The sequence below is a fragment of the Cyclopterus lumpus genome, chromosome 15 (genome assembly GCF_009769545.1).
Source record: "Cyclopterus lumpus isolate fCycLum1 chromosome 15, fCycLum1.pri, whole genome shotgun sequence".
Classification (NCBI taxonomy): domain Eukaryota; kingdom Metazoa; phylum Chordata; class Actinopteri; order Perciformes; family Cyclopteridae; genus Cyclopterus; species Cyclopterus lumpus.
The window spans coordinates 16,672,863-16,692,827 of NC_046980.1; the positions used below are offsets into that span (position 1 = coordinate 16,672,863).

Consider the following 19,965-nt stretch of genomic DNA (forward strand, 5'->3'; position numbering starts at 1 on the left):
ACTCATCTCAGGTTACACTAATGCAGCCGGAGAAGCGCCGCTTTATTAGTAGCGTCACGCCTTCACTGTCAAATTTCCACGAGCATCAGCCAGACTGGACGCTGTGGGAGGAAAATTGCAGAGATCTGCATGTTGTTTCACGCAGGCTGCCTCCAGAAAACGATCGACCTATTTCCACAAAGATTCAGAGATTTATTTATTTGTTTGGAAAAAAACATTTATTTATATCATAAAATGTCTTTGAAGTCTAATTAAATTAAATCGGGACTTATATATCCGGGAAACATTCTGATGTCATCAAGTGGAACATCTTGGGCTTTACATGGGGGTATGAGTGACTGGTGGCCCCTAGTCGCTCCGTCTGGGCCAGGGTCCAGCCAGTGATCCAACACACATCCACACATATTGGGTCCAAATTCAATTATACAAGCGTCAAAACACCCTTAAATTTAAAGATACATTTCAGGTGCTTAGCAACTAAGTATTAAGCAAATTGTATGTGAATGAAATCTAAGTACATTTTTGAGAATGGGGTGATGAAATAAATCTGGACACGGCAATCAATCACAGCAGAGCTTCAGCCGGGAGACAGTTTTCAGACACGTAGGAGCCAATACTTCAGACTGAAAGCCATGACGTACTGCATGGCTCCTGCCTGTCTGAAATCCCCAATTTTCCAACACAAAACCAAATCTAAAACTCCAATTAAAGGTTTCTCGACTTTCGTTTTGCGAGCCACTCTTGACCGCCACTAAGGGTGGAGACGAAGTCTGTTTCAAGAATTTGACAAAGCGTAACTCAAACGCTCAAGTATCAATTGCTATAATGTGTTCAGCATTTGATCTGTGTGTGCACTGAATGTGCAGCACATGTGAAAAGAGCAGAGGTTGTAATCAAATGTGACTCGTGTACAAAATGCATGTCATGTGAGGTACACATGTAGCCTGACACAATATCATCTCTGTGGCGTCAGGCATCTTTACTGTAGCTCTCCCCCTCAGGACCTCTTCAGTCGTCGTAATCTCGAGGTTCTGGGCACATTTTCACTCCCCCCGTCTCCGAGTGTGGATCTGGAACTAATAGAGGAGCCTGAGGATGCAGGCTTGACAGATAGGCCCCTCAGACTTGCGGCCAGCCTGTTTTGGTTTGTCTGTGCCGTGTTATTGCTTGTGAGGGGGAGCCTCTGGGCCCGTTTTTCTGGAGTAAGCAGCTCTACTTCAAGTGTGGTTTTCTTGCGCTCGGTGACTGGGAAAGCCTTGGACTCTGCCTCGGCTTCGACGAGAGGAAGAGGTGGCAGAGGAAGAAGGCAATGCTTGGATGTTTGTGTGGAGTGCACTGTGGAGTGAGTTTGCATTGTGGCTGGAGGTCTTCCAAGACACGTCCTCTTGGCCCTCTGTGGGCGAGGGTCTTCCCCTGCATCGCTTGGCTTGCACCTCTTGCTCTTTCTCGTCTCCCGACTGGTTTCATGTGGACAGAACACTTCTGAGGCCCCATTTGGGTTGATGTTGTCTGGAGGACTGTTCTCAGTCTGCTGCAACTGGGTCAGGCCCAGCTTTTGAGTATTCTCAATCCCAGCTTCCTTCAAGGCACTGGGACAAGGCATCGTGTGGTCTGCCTCTGGGAGGGCTTTCTGTCCGGAGCTGGATACAGACTCGTTTGGGCTCGATTCTGACTCTGCAGCTTTAAGTTCCCCTCTTTGGTTTTTGGGACAGGCTCTTGGGTCAATCTTCTGTTCCCCTACACTGGAACCATAACGCTCTCGCTGGACTTGAGCTTGTTTGGCTCTGAAAAAGTTAAAGGACAAGAGGACATGAACAGATATTTGAGTGTCCTCTCTGACCGGTGGGGCTGGAAAGTTCTGCATTAGATCATACTTACATCTTTTGAAGCACAGTCTTCTTTGTTTTTGTGGAGCTGTTTAAAGGCTCTTGGGTTTCTCCCACTCTGGAAAAATATTCTGATCGGCTTTGTTCGTTCCGTTGAGTCTAGAGAGGACAAACAGATCGGTGTAAACAAAAAATATTATTCCTGGCATCCCCTGGAAAGGTCTGGCTTCACAGCAGACTGCTGTCATCATCTGGCATTGTTGGACATTAAAAAACATTCACTTGACTGATGTAAAAAATGATAAGATAATGAATACAATTATAAGTCAAAACATTACAAAATGATACAGGAGACAAGAGGAATGTCTTTGTAACAGCCCCAACTGGCACAAATAATTAGCCCCCCACTTACTACTATCTAAAGCAGTGGTTCTCAACATTTTTTCAGTGATGTAGCCCATGTGAAATCTTTTTTCAGTACCCTAACCAGCGCAAAATCATTTTTGGTTGAAAAAAAGATGGAATACACAGCGTTGTGCCAACAGTGTCTGATTTAATAGAATATATAAACTTCAGTTTATTAACGTACACTTATATTTTATTGAATATTTATTAAATAACTATTTTTAAAGGATTTTTGAATGGATGCTAATTTTAAATTGATTTTTTTTAAATCTCACATAGCCCCTGGAGTGCCTTCACATACCCCCATTTGGGAACCACTGGTCTAAAGCAACCACCTCAAAGGCTTTAGAAATAAATCACCAGCTTGTCAGAGTGACGTGTGCTGTCTGAGGCTTGGAGTGATGCTTGCACCCTGAGGCGCGATTACTAAACGGTGAAACCATGTTGACAAGTTAAAACAGCGATTAAATAAATATCCATTATAAGATGAGAGAGCAAGGCAGAGGAAAAAATAAATTGAGACATCTGAATGGGAAAATGCCAAAAAGGAGGTTAAAAAGCTCCTCAGAGGGCAGAAGATAAGACAAACTCAGGTTCGTGGCTAGTAGACTGTAGCAGCGCTTTGAGTTGCAGGTTCAAAGTTCAATAAACCCACTGACTATGGGGGCCCACTGAGGCAGAACAGGGAACAGGCCAAAGATTGGATCTCACCAACGTGTGCCCTCAACAGGCCACTAATGAAGGTTAATCACAGGTCTTTTCCTTGGCTGACCTAGAACAGACTCTTGATTTATGAGAGAACAAGAGACGCTGCTGGTAAATTGAGCAGAACTTAAAGGTTGAGAGCCCGACCATTTATCGTAAATTAATTGAATAACAAAAAGTTGGTGGGAGAGTAGCTCTGGTTTAGAGATTGAGCCTAAGTACACTTCAGGATTTGAGTGAAAGGTTAAGGTTATTACAATTCATTCTGAGGGGACACAGTAATGTGTGTATCACGTCTCTTGGCAGTCTATCCCATAAGGGTTGAGACATTTCACTCAAAAGGCACAAATGTCAAACTCATGGTTGAGCTTGATAAAAAGTCATGGATAGCAAAGATCAGTACCATCTATCCTCTGCGAACCATGAATGTTGTGCCAATCCATGGAGTAAACTACGCCAGCGAGTCTGTATCGGTGATCTAACCAACTGCCTCTAGTAGTAACCGGAGGGCTGCAGCAATGAGTCCTAAACCCGGATATGAGATAGCAATTTAGCACTTTCAGTTCCCTTGTCTCCAAGTCAATGGTTTTTTTAATGTTTTTTTTTGTTTAGATGCCTGAAATGAGGTCTACGGTTAACACAAGCTTCAGATATTGTAATATTTTGTTATACAATATAAAATATGTCAGTAGAGTCCCCACTTTCGAGAATCCTAAAGCTTTTAAATGTTTAAATACAAAAAGGTTGTTGCTAACAAGTTTTTAAATGAGATTAGAGAAGACTGCAATACGGTAATCGCAATGTGCCCGAACACCGTGTTGCGTTTGTATCTGTCGGGCTGTGCAGACATGGCGGTCCAACAAACTGCAGCAATGAATTGCTGAGGAATGTGCCGATCAGGACGCACCTGTGGCCGCCCCGCTATCCCGCCTCGAGCCCTCACGAGCCAGTGTTCGCGGTGAAAATCTAAATCTAAACAAATGCAACGTGGCGGTAAGGAAATAGTGTGGCTCGTCTACATGACCGAAATTATCTGAATTGAAAAAGAGGATACAACTGAAGGAGCAAGTACTCCAAAAGCAGAGGGATTCGTTGTTACCATTTATAGGCGTAAGATAACCCTCGGCTACATGAGCAAGAATTACTGCGCGCCTTCAAGTCCCAACCGAGAGACCTCTAGCGCCGCTAGCCTTTCAGCCGTTGCACCACGAGAGAAGAGACAGCAGGTGCGATGGCTCCGATGTCAGGTGTGAGGAGGTATGTGCTTTATGTGCTCTCTCGGAGTTGTTAAAGTAGCTGTTGGAACTTGCGAGTGTGCATGTTTTTGACGCACATGAGAAATCGCTGTGAATGAGATGAGATTTGCAATTTGATGAGATGAAATTTAATTATTTGGGGAAATATCTAGACATGATGCTGCCCTGACAATTTGTCAATGGATCGGCGAAATGCTCCTAGACTTCAATGCTGTTGACCGGCGATGCTATTTGCATTATGTATGCAAAATGTGCAATTGTGTGTTGTTGATGGAATGGTACATTGCAAATAAATGCATGGCTGGTCCTTAAAAATGTACATTGAGGTATTTCACTAAAGCGAAAGATTAGACCTGCACTGGATGAAGGGACCAAAGTCATTGGCATTCATCCTCTAATTTAATGGCAATCCAGCCGGGAGTTGTTTCAAATGTTTCAGTCTTGACCGACAGCCAGGCATCCACACAGCCATGGACAGGGCTAAAACACTTTGCAGTGGGAAAGTAAAACCAGACAGAAGTTCAATCTTAGACATTTTGATGTTGGAGCGAGTTTGTTGATTTAGTTATTTCAGATCATTATTTTTCCATAAACTGGTTGGTAAAATGATCAATGTGCACTCTAATGCTCGAGAAAGCAATGTGGTACGCTCTAACCTCCACCAGTTCCTGTGAACGCAGAGAAGGAAAAAAAACATTAATGTCCTCTCCCACATGCCACGGTACCAGTGACAACGTATGACCCCACAGACAAGGGGGGGAGGGGGAATTGCTGCAAGGGCACGCTGTGGCATTGTGGCTTTGCACTGGGTGTTGAGACCTATATGCACTCTGGTGTGTGGTGAAAAGGGATAAAAAGGCCAGAGGGAGGGAGGGAAGTGAATAAGGAGGCTGGGCAACAGGGTAGTAGGCGGAGACGACAAGAAAAAAGATACTAGAATGAATTAGAGAAAGAAAGAGCATTTAGAGGGGAGTGCAACAAAAGAAGAGGAACCCCACAGAGTCATATCGCCTGACCTCAGCAGTCTCTCTAGCAAGCCCACAAACACAAGAATCCTCACACAGGAAGTTGTCCACAGGCTGCCCTTTGTGTAGAGATGGATTCATGGCTAGAGTGTGGGCAGAGGCTCAGTCTTTACACGCTCTCTCATCGCCACGGCTAGCCTGGGCAGTGGGACAGTGACACACATTCAAAGTTGCGTTTGCCCACACACTCACACACCCACCACAACAACAACAACAACAATTCTGAGAAAGATGTGGGTGCCGTCATTTGCATCGTAATGCCTTGATATGTATTTCTCATCTGTTTGATATGAATAAATGCTGTTTGAAAATGAACTTGAAAGAAAAATCAACAAGAAGCCTATGGGAGGTTCTCTGGGAAAGCCTTTTGGTTCCTGTCGGCACAACTTCAAAAGAGCAAAAAGGAGAGCGAGTGAAAGGACAGAGTGATGGACAGGAAGAGGCACGAAGAGAGGAAGGGGTCTGGTATACAGAGAAAGACAGATAGAAAGTCATGGTGCATGAATTATTATCACCAGGGGTCCGGGGGTTGGACATTCTGAATAAAGCAACGAGAGAAGAAAATAGAGGGATTAAACCTGGAGAGGGAATGAGCTGGTGCCGGAACAACATCATAATTATCACAAGCCATGTGGATGAAACGATAAGTATTGTGTGGGAACCGAGGTGGTCTCATCTTGCATGAAATGATGCAAACTCCCAATAGCTCGTCTGCTCGCCCCCACACAAAGCGGCAAAGCACTTTGCGTGAAGCAACACGTAGAGCGGGCCAACAGTGCCCTCCCCGGCCCCCAGAGCCTCCGCAACAACACGGCTCGACCACGGGAGCTGCAACAAGACGGCACATCTGGATGTCAGATCATGGAGATAAACCCGGCTAGGGGAGCACAGACAATTCATCATTTGGTTTAAAAGGATACCAGTATAGTTTCTCATAGCTTGCCCCGACTCTGAGTGACTCCTGGAAAAAACTTCAAAAAGATAACCAAACACAGGCTCCATAAAACACAGGGAATGAACAGTTTCTCCTCTGCCATCTAAGATAAGGTCGGAACACAGACAGATTATCTTGGTTATCTTTTGAGGCAGCTGCTTTTGAAAGCAATGCACCGACAGGGCCAAATAGTCTCTGAGTAGTCTAAAATACTCCACATGTGATGACAAAACCACTCTTAGTATCCAAAAGCATCGCTTATTTTGTATTTATGCGCTATGTGAACATACAATAGGCTTTTTTTGCTTTACAGGCTTTTTTTCCAATGGGCTTGGTCGTGGTTTTTACAAACCAAAGAGGTCAGGGATCTTCCTCAGCGTCATCGGGCAGGCATTGTAAACTTTGAGTTGATGTTAACACGTGAAAATTACCCGAAAAAAAACTCTGCTCTGATCAACCATCAACTCATATATAATTATGATCTGAGACAGTGGATTGTTTGTTCTTGGATTACTCCAATGTCCGTGTATCTCATCCAACACACACAAAACCAACAAGATGCCATCCTATAAAGCCTGTTATTCATTCATCCGTCACAAGATAATGATTCATACCACTTATAATAAATGAATCCCTGAAAGTATTCGAGTTATAAAAAATGTAATTATTCTTTCCACTGGAAAAGCCTTTGAACAGCTCTATGACGGCACAACTAAGTATACAAAAGCCTCAAACTGGCACCAAGAAACAACAACACTATTTAACCCTCAGGGCAGAAATACCTCCTGCAGAGATGTTCGTGAAACTAGTCCACAAGTTCCACCCCTCTCCTTCCTCCCACAGAGGAAACATGCCCTGTTTGTCTAAGCTCACCACATCTTCCCTGAAACAAAGTCAACAAACATGCATGGGCACATACTTGTCTCAAGCAGAGGACAGTTCGTATTCACAAACAATGACAAACCTTTTTTTGGGATCCACCCTTATTTTAGGATGAAGACAAGCTGTTAACTGTTTGGACTAACTTTGTGCAAATCAATGAAAGTGGCTGAAGACGGGACGGGATGAAGGGACACGATCGCCCCAGCCGTGTATTGGGCCTTGTTGGAGAGGAGTTCAGCAGACACTGGAGGCTTGGGAAAGCACTGCTGCTAGCTGTTGCGAGCTGTGAAGAACAGAGGCGTGCTGAGGTCATGAGTAAACACACAGACTTGTCCGCAGATCAGAAGAGGGGGGGGGGGACTGGAAACACATCTGCTCTGCCTTTGATCCAAACGTCTGCGGCCCAGCACGCCACTCACCTCAGCTGCCCACTCTGTGCCTGACTAGAAAACATCGGCCACAATCCTAAACACTCGCTCTTCCTTCCCATGCTGCCCTCCTCACTGTTGGCGCTGACTCACAATCGGAGCAACTTTTATATGGGGGACTTTAATCTTCAAAATGTTAAGAAAAAGATGACCGACATTGTCGAAGAGGTGCCTTTTGTTTGCTTCCCATGCAAACGCAGTCGTTTCAGTGGCCCTGGGTCTGCCGAGTACCGGTCGGTTCCAGGTCGGAACAGAGCGAGTACACCAAATAATATGAATGATTTATTCCTTTAAGGAATAACTCAGTGCGTAGGTTGTGTGCTTAACATTAGCGATTGTCAGTGTGTGGTCAGGAGGAGGAGAGTGGCCATGTGTGTGTACACTTAAGGCGGTCTGTGAATAAATGCTACAACACCACGAGACACACGCCAAGTTCCCGTGTCTTGCTAAGTACTAAAGTGAGTAGCAACTTTGGCTCAGAGGTGCTCGCTCAAGGTGGGCGGACCTTTTAAGGGGGAACCAGCTATTCTCCTCCAAGTGTTGCTCAGCCTCGCCGACCTGTTTGGGGGACATGTCGTAAATACTGGTTTGTTTTGAGCATACCTCCACCTTTAAACTGAACTTGTCCACTTCGGATAGCGAAAACAACATGTCAAACCAAAATTGACATCGGGAACGTGTTGGCAGGTCTAAAGTCCACTCTCCTTTTTCGATCTGTGGTTACCGCCATCAGCTCCTGTGGAAAACATCTGTAGCCTCAACCCAAAAATTTAGGTTTCTGTTCTGACTTTAAGTACTGAAAATCATCAATAATGGGTTTCCTGGTTTCTTCTACACTACTATAAATGACTAAATCTCACTAACTTCTCTCCTCACTGAACCACAGCTGAAAATATGACTTATGAGAGCGCACAAGATAAAAAACAGAAGCAGCATGCCCACGTGTGGGACTGAAATGCTGGCTTTCACAGGACAAAAGGCCAACCATGATGTCACCTTAGTTGCCTCACAACGTAACCCCCTTACCCTAATGAGAAGTGCTAACCTGATGAGTCTACAGTTCCACTGTGGTTAAGAACCAAAACCTCCTTAAATAAAGGGACATTTGGCTTTTCTTTTGGACTAAGGCTCGTGCTGTCAAGAGTTGTGCAATAAAAGACCCTTTCTTAGGCATATGACCAACTTTGACATTGAACTCCGAAGGCCCCATTATTTTTAGACGCCAACATTGTTATGCCTTACATCAGTTGTGACCCCCTGCATTTTTTTTTTCATTTAGATTTTCAACTTTCTTGGCAACACTGAAACTGCAAAAACTCAGTTTCTTACAAATTAGAACAGAGCGAAGGATGTAAACAAATAATTGTTTTTGTCATGTGAAAAACAGCCCTGCTGTCTGGTATCTTTCCCCTACAAACCACATTCGAGGCTGGGCTAGTGAGAGCCCCACCACAAGACTCCCACCCTCCAACTCCCTCTGCATGGACTGCATGAGCCCAGAGAACCACATCCTGAGGAGAGAAGCGCAATCGACAGCAATGCCTCCTTGAAATGGAAAATCGGTTACACAATCTGAACTTTTCACTGACGACTGTGTTGCTCCACTAAAAGTATTACAAACGCTGCTTTCATGGGAAGCCAAACTGTGGAAAGTGCAGAGACATTTCAAAGGGAAACAATAGCAAAATCCCCATAGAAAAACAGCAGCCCACTGATCATGGGATGTGATGGGAGAGATGTCTGTCCTTGATGTGAGTGCCAAGGTGAGAGGCTCCACTACCATTTCCTACAATACTCTTGGGATTTAGAATCGAATGAGCACTGGCCAAAGGATAGTTGTCCGTAAAACGAATGGACAAAAAAAAAAACTACAGTAGAAGGTCTTATGACATGGGCAGTGTGCATAATATAGCATAGACTCCTGCAGGGGAAATACCCAGTGAACTTTATCTGAATCCAATCAATCAAGGCACATGACAGCTGACTGCACACAATCACGTTAACTGAATTTCCCCATAAAAACCTAATGTACTGTACGTATATCAGAGTGATAAAGAGTGTTGCTGTAGTTCACTGGTATGCTGTAAAACCAGAGAATAGGATGTATTAATTACATATACATAGTGAATATTGAGTGTTTAAGCTTAGAGCGAGCTGGTTAAAGGATAGACAAAATCCAGATTGAATGTTCTGACAATGTCAACACCGACTGCGGTGCCACAATAAGCTTCTAGAAGTATTGGGACTTTCCAAAGAGCAAACATTTACAAAATTAGTTTGGGCTGTATTTTCCACTACCCATACTTTTTGAGGTTTACAACAATCCCACATTTGAGAACAACCAGAAATTGTACCGCTGGGCTGAATTGGCAGAATGTGGCAGCAAGAACTTTTTGGAAAAGGGGTGACTCTGCACCTTTGGACCCCACCCCACTCCATTCAACCCCCAAGCCATCCTCTCTTTCCTCCTCGAGGGGTCTCTGAAAAGCCCCGGTAGGTTCAGCCCTTCCCCCCCCCCACGTTACAAAGATCAGCATAATAAAGTGAGAGCACAATCTGGCAACACATCCCTATAATAACAGACAGACCCATGCAGGACTTTTTGCCAGGCGACTGCAAGAGGAAATAGAGTATAAACAGCACTCACCGCGGCCATGCTCAGGTTTCCATGGTGCGCCGCGGCATCCTCTGGACAGCTCGCACACACAACATAGCGTTCAGGAAACACACGCAAATCTGAAGGCAGGAAAAGAAACAACACAGACCATGCTAGTTAATAATGTGGGCTCAACTCTAATTATGAGTTAAAGTCAGACAGTGGGAAATGTGGTCGAGATTTAAATTCACATCTAACAACACCAAGTATTTCCTGTCCCTCAGACCAAGGGAGAACATGGCAGTTTAAAGATAACTGTTGAGCTTTATGAGCTACGGAAATAGCATGAAATATTAGTTTTAATATGTTATGTTCACAATGGCTCTTGGGAGTAATATGACTCACCTGCTTCAATATCTGCTTCAAAAGGCAAAGACCATTTAAATAAAACAATACTATTACACATATTATATCATGATTAGTAATCTAATTATACGTCCATATTAACTGACTTCAACATATCACCTCAACTGGACAGCCAAAATGGTCAATATCTGACCTATGGCCCATTACATAGCCTCCCGTATGTTTATTACTTGCATAGCAAGTCCAAAATGTGCAACATTACTCTGACTTCTGCATCACTTCCTGTGGGAAAAAAATACGGGACCATGACTACTACATGCTATAGTATTCTTCATCTTGCATTCTTGAGCCACTGAGCTTCCCACCCTCTGTTCAAAGGGTCTGAGGCTGTGGGGAATCTAGTCCGTAAAAGGTGATATTCCTCCTCAGTGGCTATTTCTGAATACATTGGTTTTACTTCACTTGGTTAAGCAGGAACATTACTTGCATATACCACACACACTTGCATTTGTGTACACACACACCTTGTGTGGAGTATGTAAGGAGGATTACTAAGGGGCCTTTCACAAGTCCCCTTTTCGTGTCCTCAAATCCATTGCATCGCCGTCGTGGTGGGCTTACTGCGAAATGACTGCAACTTCATAATCATTGTCAACGCAGTGTGCAGGTTTTGGTTGCTTTTTCGACGCAACATGTGACCGGCCACCAAGGATGACTTTGAGAAGGTTTGGATGTCCGTTGATTGCTCAACAACTACTTGCGAGATCTCCATGACATGACCCATGCAGTATTCTTGGCCTTTTAAGATGAATTCACAACATTTATATATGGAGAAAAGATACAGAACTCTAACAGAAAAATGGCCACTGTAAAAATGTAAGTTTACAAAAATGATCTATTAGGCAGATTGCCGTGAGCACATTTATTCACTGAATATTATAAAAAACCCTACCCCGTTTTAATGACCTTATGGTTGTTCCTCTAATGCCAACCATAGGACAGATATGACCGTTTTTGTCCCACTAAAAATATCCTGTAAGTAGCAAAAGTGTCAGTATTTTTGATTGAAAAATACCACTGCACTCTGATTGGATAATTATAGGAACAGTTAAAAAAAGTCCCATTATGTTACATCTAAAAGGGTACCATGCCATTTGCCATCTATAACTAGTCAATATACTTTAGCTAATACTACAGCTAACTCATTGGACCAAATTACACAACCTTTGACCTCAGGAGACGGGGTCTAATGTGATGTGTAACGGACCTGCTGAGAGAAGCCGTCCTCTCAGTCTGCAGCAGGTCAGAGCTGCAGACTAACATCCAAGCCCCGAGGGAACAGATATTAACTTTACTGACAGGAAGAGAGACATGTTGGTCCCATGAAAAGGTGGCCACGGGTCACAAGCACTCGATGGGCCATGGAGATAGATTCTTACTGCCCTCCACAGACAGCCCTCCAATCTCTCTCTCCCTCCCACTCCCACTCTCAGTAGCCTCTCCAGAGAACCACTTAATGGTTGCCTGTCCTCAACACCCCCCCGAGCAGGTAGGGACAGGACATAAAAACAAGTGAGGGAAAAAAAATCAACATAGATGACTTGTGGGAAATTTGGCACAAGCCATAGAGACATCTATTTCTGATTCATTTCACTGGAAATGTATCCTTTGAAAACATAGGTACGTACCCCCATAGAGCCGCTTGTCTACACATCTGAGGTTGAAGTGCCGCTTCAGAAAATTGGCCACCAGGTTGAAGTTTTTCCCTATAAAACAAAACAAACAAAACAGAAATACAATTGAGGGTAAAAAAAAAAGAGCAGGAAGACGCAGAGGGAAGAATATTGTACATATGACACCATTTCCAAGACTTGAAGATAAAGTGGATAAAGTAGAGAAAGTGGTTAATGAAGGGACGCACTATACAAACATGTTGTGTCCGATACAAAGCCCTTGATGTGATGAGTTCCACAACTGGTACTACTCCCATCACACACTGTAAAAGTACACTCTGCCAAGCTGAACCTGAAGTAAATGCAGGACTAGAGATCAAACTTGTAAACAACCACTCTACTTCTTAAACACTAAATACACTGCTCATTTCTCCACATTATTGTACTGTTAGCTCTATATGGCTCTCTATGCTTAAAATACATTCCATAAACATCCCGCTAACCTTAGTCATAAATTCATCCTACTACAAAACCAGCCAACTCATCCATGGAACCCTCCCAGTTTGGAGAAAGCAGAGCAACCACCTCTGCTCTATTTGTCGTGGTATGTAAGATGTGCTGGGCAGAAACAGAAGCCTGTTGCCTAATCTGGCAGGAAGTTGTTGACTAAAAGCACGAGTCTGGCCATCCAGTTGTTCTTCGTAAACAGTTTCTGGGAAGCTGAAATAACCTGCTCACTCTTTGGTACCGTCTTGGTACCCTTTTCTGCTTCTTGTTAAAGTAAATGTAAAACTATATCCTGCTTGACTTTACCGCCACCTCTATCTTTTCTTTTCCTTAGTTGGCGTTCTCAAATCGCTGTTGCCATGTGAACAAATCATTACCTGCCGACTACTGGGATTTTTTTAGTATTTTAACGCCAATTGAAGGATTACATGTTTTCCATAGTTTGAGAAAACCCTGACCTCTTGCGGTCAGCTCAGCACTCCCTGGATAATGTCAAATATGCACCGTCATCGAGCTAATACACTTTTCATCGAGCTCTGAAAAGCTGACATTTTGCAAGTGGGAGAAACGTAGACACGTTGGAGACATTTGGACATGCCTCCTTTAAATGTTACAGTTAGGACAGATATGCCCCACGCGGTGCGTTGACAGCACACAGAGCAGACGGCATGTTAACAGCACTGGCACACACGCATACGTGTGAGAGGCGCCTTTGTGAAGGCACCAAGTCAAAGCGTGACATTATTGATTCTTTGGATAATGACATGCACTTACAGAGACAGTATGTCACAAAACTGCCACAGGTATATACTTAAGTCCATTGGCCAGTGATTAATGTCACCGCCATGGCTTTCTTTTTCTTTGTGTTTGATGCTGAATTTGCAACTGCAGTCACCATTTTAGCAAACACAATTCACACTTAAAAACATATAAATTAATGGAAGTGACATAGTGATTACAAAAGTCAATCAAATCTATTTCAAACAAACTAAGCTCAGTCTGTAAGACTAAGAAAAAAGAACTGACAATTAAAAGTGAATTTAAATGAAACTACAGTGAGAACTCAAAGGGCTAAATATGGATACCCGTTCATTCCTATGATACTAAGCCATCACAATCAATATTTGTCTGAGGTTAATAAAGGCAACAGGCTATACTTGTCAGTTTAGCATCTATGGGAATGTGTTTGATCCTCAAAAGCTATTAAATAGAAATGTAGCCTCCAGCAAAATTCACTTTTGAAAACTTAATCGAGATTTGTGAACATGCATTAAAGTCTCCTGGAGAAGAGACAAAGACACATCTCTAATCGTGTATTCTAGCCATCTAATCAGGGACTGATATTTTACCTAGAGCTCTGAAGATACAAAACCAGGAGCTTCACATTGGAAAACCCTGCCCATGCAAAGGAGGGACAGCTTTAGGTGAATGATAAATAGGGATTTATTGGAATCATTTTACATCCTCTGTTTTGTCAACCAAGGAATCAGCTCAGCTTAACTCTACAGCACAGTCTGTAATGGCAGTGACACGTTTATGAGGCTGTAATGGCTCTGTACCACATTACATTGAAATAGTATTGCACTGCAAGAAAGCAGGGACTAACTTTCAGCTTTAATTCTGTGTTAACAACCATGTTTGATTCATGTAGTAATTGTCTTTTTCTGTCCATGATAATAAACTAGGGTTACCACTAGATTCAGGACCCAGTACAAGTACTTACATGTGGGTACTTCGTATGGACTGTATACTGTACAGTGTTGAACCAGGACACTGGTCATGAGAACATACGCTTTTGGAGAACCTCCCTCACTGAAATAGCTTTAGAGCTTGAGCCCTCGGTAGTCAGTCCCTTTTTAATACTTGATGTACATAAAGTATGTAGTAATACTGGATAAGCCACCAAGCTTATTTAAATAGTGCTTAATTAATCCCAACGGGTAATTGCATTAACACACTGCATGGTATGCTGTGTTTGTTTGCAGTAAACAATAGCATCATTCCTGTTTTGGAAAAAAAACTCATTATATTATTCTTTAAATAGCAAAGCAGTGGTCATGCTGGACATCATAGAGGAATGCAGCTCTGCATCTCCGTTTTGTTTCCTCGGCCCATTCTGGGTCCAGGAGGGAAGCTTCTTTCATTGCACAGTCGCTTTGATTTTGTCCGTTAGACTCTTGGGCCTCAAGTCTCGCGCTACAACTATTCTCATTGCTTTCCCTGGTGGCCTGAGCTCGCCAATTCCCAGGACAAGTTTGACAGGGACGTCTGGACACATAGTTGGGAACCAGTGCAACGCCATGGCCCGAGACATCAGCTGTTGCTCCAACTTTATAACGTCCTGCACAGCGCAGAGTTGCTCTTGGCCCTCTGCCCGGGTTCTCTCGTGCTAAGCTTACATTCATGTTTCTCTCACAAACAGTTTGCTAGGGCCTCCTCTGGGAATGAGTGGCCCCTTTCTGCGGCAACTGTGGCCTACAGTGGTGCAATAACCAAATCTGCAGTAGAGCCCTCAAAGGGTTTCAGTTGTACTTCCTGCAGGAGAAGATAGTCTTGCTTAATTGTTTCGAAACCTGATGCACAACAATACCATGGCAGGTCAAACCATAAACAAGCCAGCACGCCATGTTTTCAGAAATGTGGTTGGTAATAACGTAACCGCTTGTATGGAGATACTTATACCATCTTATTATGTACCGCAGGACAACTGCAGAAAAAGGACGCAGACTCCACAGGGCTGGTGCCAAGGCTAGAATACTGTACTTTGAGAGAGAGACACACACACACACACACACACACACACACACACAAACACACAAACACACACCCCTGCAGCGTTCACCGCTTCCTGGGAAAACAATGAGAGGAAAGAAAAGTCAACAAACCAAAAGGCGTCCAGAGTGACTAGGACTGTAAAATGGAACAGACAGGGGTGAGAAGCATTCAGACCGGGGTCAAAGGTAAGGCCCCATGGAACAAACTTCATTAACTTCAGTTATATCCTGAGGAGATCATTAAAACAGCCATAGAAAACATAGCCTACTTCTTCTCGCCATCCACATTCCTGGCAGCTCATGCGGTTGTGACTCCTGCAGGAATCCATAAGGACTTCTGCTCTGATATGGAGAACTTTCTGGATTTCCGAGCAGGTCCTGGCCCTGTATTACTTGGCCACAGTTGGTCCTTTTTAACAGGAATACTTCCCCGAGTGTCCTCTCTCGGTGCATTTATATGCACTTAAGTTACCTAGTTATTCTGAGCTTTCTTCAGTAACCTGATTTCTTTAACATAATGTAAAAAAGAAAAAAGAAAAAAAAGTTTCCATAATCAGGGTAACATTTAAAAGAAACCCAGCAAGAATTCTATTGGCTGAAACCAATAGATGGAAGGAAAGATGCCTGACTTGGAGCAATGCATTTTTGTATTCAAAATATTTCAATCAAAAGCCTTGAATAAGCTGGTTCCCACAGATGATTATTTTAAGGAAAAAATGAGCCTCTCTTAGTTCAAATCTTTCCACCAAAAAATGAAAAAAACATTCCTCATCAGGCTGCAGTATTATATGTCATTAATGCAGACTTATGCCAACACTATTTTAAAAACATGGCCCTGAGAAGGAGGGAAATCTGATTACCCACAAGCTGCATGTATATGCAGGTTTTACAGTAACCTGGTTATTGCAGTGCATGTAAAGGCATTCTCTGATTTCCGGCGGTAACCTGATTTCTCTCATCAACCACGGTTCTAGAAGTAAATCTAGTGACTGTGTGTCAGGAGAACTGCAATTCCCACGCAACCCCTTTATGAACAGGAGTTGAATCAGCAGGACAGTCAGACATCAGTGCCTGAGAATCCTGCTCTTTTCACATCTCTGCTTTGATGTGGACCCCCTCCCTCTGTCCTCAAGTGTGGGTGGAGAGTTGGGGCTTAGAGCAAGAGAGACGGGTGGAGTGGTGAAGGATGAGAGAGCTTGAGGAAGTTACCCATATGTAAGTGGGGGCTTTCCTGGAAGGACATCACTCTCTGTGTAACTACGGCTGTAGCAGAGCACTGTGCCTTATCATCCTGCACAACGTCCACCTGAAACAATATTTGCACATGAGTGTTCAATTTAACATTTGGGTGACCCCTTCATCGCAGTTACAAAATACGCCGCAGCATGGTAGCTCAGGCCAGCCCATAAATGCAGCATGTGACTAAAGTGGTGGGGAGCATTTTGGAGCACAGAGCAATTATCGAGGGAAAAAAGAATATCAGTTTCTTCGAAACATAATCTGATGTGAGAAATGCAGTCTCAATAAAAAAAAAGAAGCTCATATTGAATCATCGTTATCGCAATTAACCCAAGAGACCACAAAGTGCTGCCACTGTTTATATTTCAGAGCATTCAGAATGAGGATGCAAACTGCTTATTTTGCAATAAATTCCTTTTTCGATTAATGTTGTGCAGAGCAGTTTGTGGACTTGAGTTATGCAGTGTGCTGGCCTTTTTAAACCTCGGACCAAAAGGTCCCATTGGAAGCAGACTGTCTCTGCCTGCTGGGCACATTTGCTAGCCTGTTTTTATAAATCCAAATAGGTGAACCATTGGCACACATGGCAAGTCGAGCTAGGTTCGGCTGCCAGTGACTAATGACACCCGGCGGGTAAAGCCATGCAAAATAAGAACATTCTGCATTGAATTGACCAAAGTGTTTGCCTGAATTGGATCTTATTTATTTCATTGAAATGATGTAAGGCACTAGGGGTGTGGAAATTCCTCGATTGTAAAAGTGTCCATCTTCACTGTGTGTTTTTAGTCCTTATACTGTCGCGCTTGTCTCTCTCCTCTCTCCCCTATGACCTCTGTGTTTCACCGAGAGCAGCGCTCACACACTCTCTCCGTGTGTGCGGAGCTGAGAGATGGCTTGTTTCCTGGCCACCGATATTAGCTGCTCTGTCGTCAACATACGTTGTTGTATAGTAGAAGAGCTCTGAGAAAGGAAACGTCTGCATCTTATTTTTTTTTTATAGATTACAGTAATGCACTGTAGAAATACATACATTTGCTTGTGTAATGTTTATGTACTAAGGTGGGTCACACGGAAACTAGCTTTATATAATATAGACTGTATTAATTGATGGGAAAAGTGGCCATGTGCAGTAATATAGAACATTGAGGATGTAATACACTAAGATGCATTTGAATCCTTGACAGTTAACTCGTAATCAAATCAGAAGGCCAGTGAAGCGTCATGTCTCTATAAGGCAATGACCGCATGCCAACAAAGGCCTGGAAAGCATTAATGGCCGTGTTGCTTTTGTTGAGGCCATCCTAGACTGGCCTTTCCTGACCACACAGGGCACATTTGGCACGCAGCACAACAATGACATCTGTCCACAGAAACAACCACAGAGCTCATAATATCACATGACCAAGGCCCAGTTCTTTCAGTGAAGCAAAGAGCAAAGCGAAACAACGACATCCTCTGAGACCTTTCAGTGATTATTAAAACAAGGCATTCTGGACACGCTGGCCGCTTTGCATGAGTTCAAGAGAGTGGGTGCCATCTCCCAGACCAGATTGTGGTGAATGGGAACTTTCACATGAATACGATCCATGCTCAGGCCCTAATTATATGGGAAAAGAGTGTGGTGTGACAGCTATGGCGGAGATTGCGGTTGTGTCCTAAGAGGCTGCAGCTGACCCCGCGGAGGAGGAGGAAGAGGAAGAGGAAGAGGAGGAGAGAAAGTGAAAACATGAAATAGACGACATGGAGAGCACAGACAGAAGAGAGGAGAGTGGATAGATAGCGTGTGTGTGTGTGTGTGTGCATGTGCGCGCGCGCGCGTGTGTGTGTGTGTGTGTGTGTGTGTGTGTGTGTGTGTGTGTGTGTGTGTGTGTGTGTGTGTGTGTGTGTGTGTGTGCGCGCGCAATAATAGGAAGGGGGAGGGTTAACGTTGGAGTCAGACTGTCCTATGTGTTGCTGCTGAGTAAGGCCGGGGGCTTACAGAAAGGATTTAAAGAGCCACAGCAACACCACAAAGCACCAGGGGGAAGGGGGGGTTGCCCAGCAGGGGCCAGGGGAGGGAGGGCGAGAGGGGAGAGGGGAGAGGGGCAGGACTGGCTGGAGTGGCTACTCTGATCAGGATCCATTTCCAGCTCGGGCCTTGGAATTCCTTTGTTCCTGTCACAGGTCTCCGTTTCCCCCCTCGCCTTAATCCCAGCCTGCCTCACGCCCAGTAACACAGAGCAGGGCAGGTAACTCTGCCACATGCATGCCTCTCTATTTACAGACCAGTCCCCACATAACAACCACTTACATAAATAGTAATAGCTGTCTGGTAGCACTGAGAAGAAGCAACGGGGGTTAATGCAGGTTGTCGCCACAGTACTTCTGTGTCTTCAGAACTGTCACAGTAGGAGGCTGAAAGGTCGGCATGTACCAACTCTCCCAAAAATGGACATCTAACTTCTGAATGGCTTTTTCCAAATTTGCTAAACTGTTCGACCTGGGGCTGTAGACCTTCAAAGAGCCAGAGAAGCAAAAGAAAGCTAAATATACATGGCACTGACAGGGCGGTGCAAAAATGAACCATCTCCCCTGTAGTCGCTACACATCATGCGCATTCTTCACTGAGAGGGAGATGGTCATTCGTAAACACATTCTTCAACAGTAAAGCTATCCAGCAACACTTGTGCTTTTCCCGCAATGGCCGTAGCCAGGCCGCCTTAAGCCCCCTTCATAGGGCTGCCAAGAGGAGTCAGTGGTACACTGTGCAGCACTCGCAAAGCCCTCTCCCACGGCTATTAGTGACCATTCATCTGGGGAGCCTGGGAAAATGCCTCTCCAGCCTGCCGTGGCCATGGGGAAACAGGCTGGCAGGTGTTCCCTCCCCCTAAGCCCTGGCACCTGTGCAGAGAGAGGAAGAAGGAACCAGCTCTGCCATGGGCTAAAATGCTCTCTAGGTACCACTTTGCCAGGGCTCCTCGAACTCCTCTGACTGGTAGGAGGCGACTCAAACACCAGGCTAAGCTACACCCGAGCTCTGCCTCACATGGAGAGATCAATGTTGGCTGTATCGATTCAAATTGTAGATGTCAGACATCTGGTAATGTGCTTTGGCAGTTTGAAATGGCATGTTAACTAAACCCGTGTAAAATGGGCCCTCTCGGTTTACACGCTGCACATACACACAAACATATACTCCATTATGGAGTACAAAATCAATATCCCCTTGAGATGAAACTATACTAGACCAAGAGCGTATATTAAGATAGCACACAACTGCCAGTTTAAGTATCTTATCGAATGCAGAAAGTAGAAGTATATCAGTGAGCTTGGGCAGTCTGTACAGCCCGTTGTGTTGTCCAAGAGGGCC

General features: G+C 44.2%; 1 protein-coding gene across 3 annotated transcripts in view; it reads right to left on the reverse strand.

Moving 5' to 3' along the window:
* Window positions 1–174: 174 nt before the first annotated feature.
* slx4ip (SLX4 interacting protein) overlaps window positions 175–19,965 on the reverse strand; it is a 30,528-nt gene continuing 10,737 nt past the window's right edge. For 2 of the 3 annotated variants that reach the window (XM_034552280.1, XM_034552281.1), the window contains exons 5-8: window positions 12,112–12,189; window positions 10,109–10,197; window positions 1,879–1,985; window positions 207–1,784 (exon numbers count right to left, since the gene is read on the reverse strand). In XM_034552280.1, the coding sequence (XP_034408171.1) occupies window positions 998–1,784; window positions 1,879–1,985; window positions 10,109–10,197; window positions 12,112–12,189 (1,061 nt within the window). In that variant the 3' untranslated portion in view covers window positions 207–997. Of the gene's footprint in view, window positions 1,785–1,878; window positions 1,986–10,108; window positions 10,198–12,111; window positions 12,190–19,965 lie in introns of all 3 variants that reach the window. The other variant, XM_034552279.1, reaches the window with a different exon arrangement.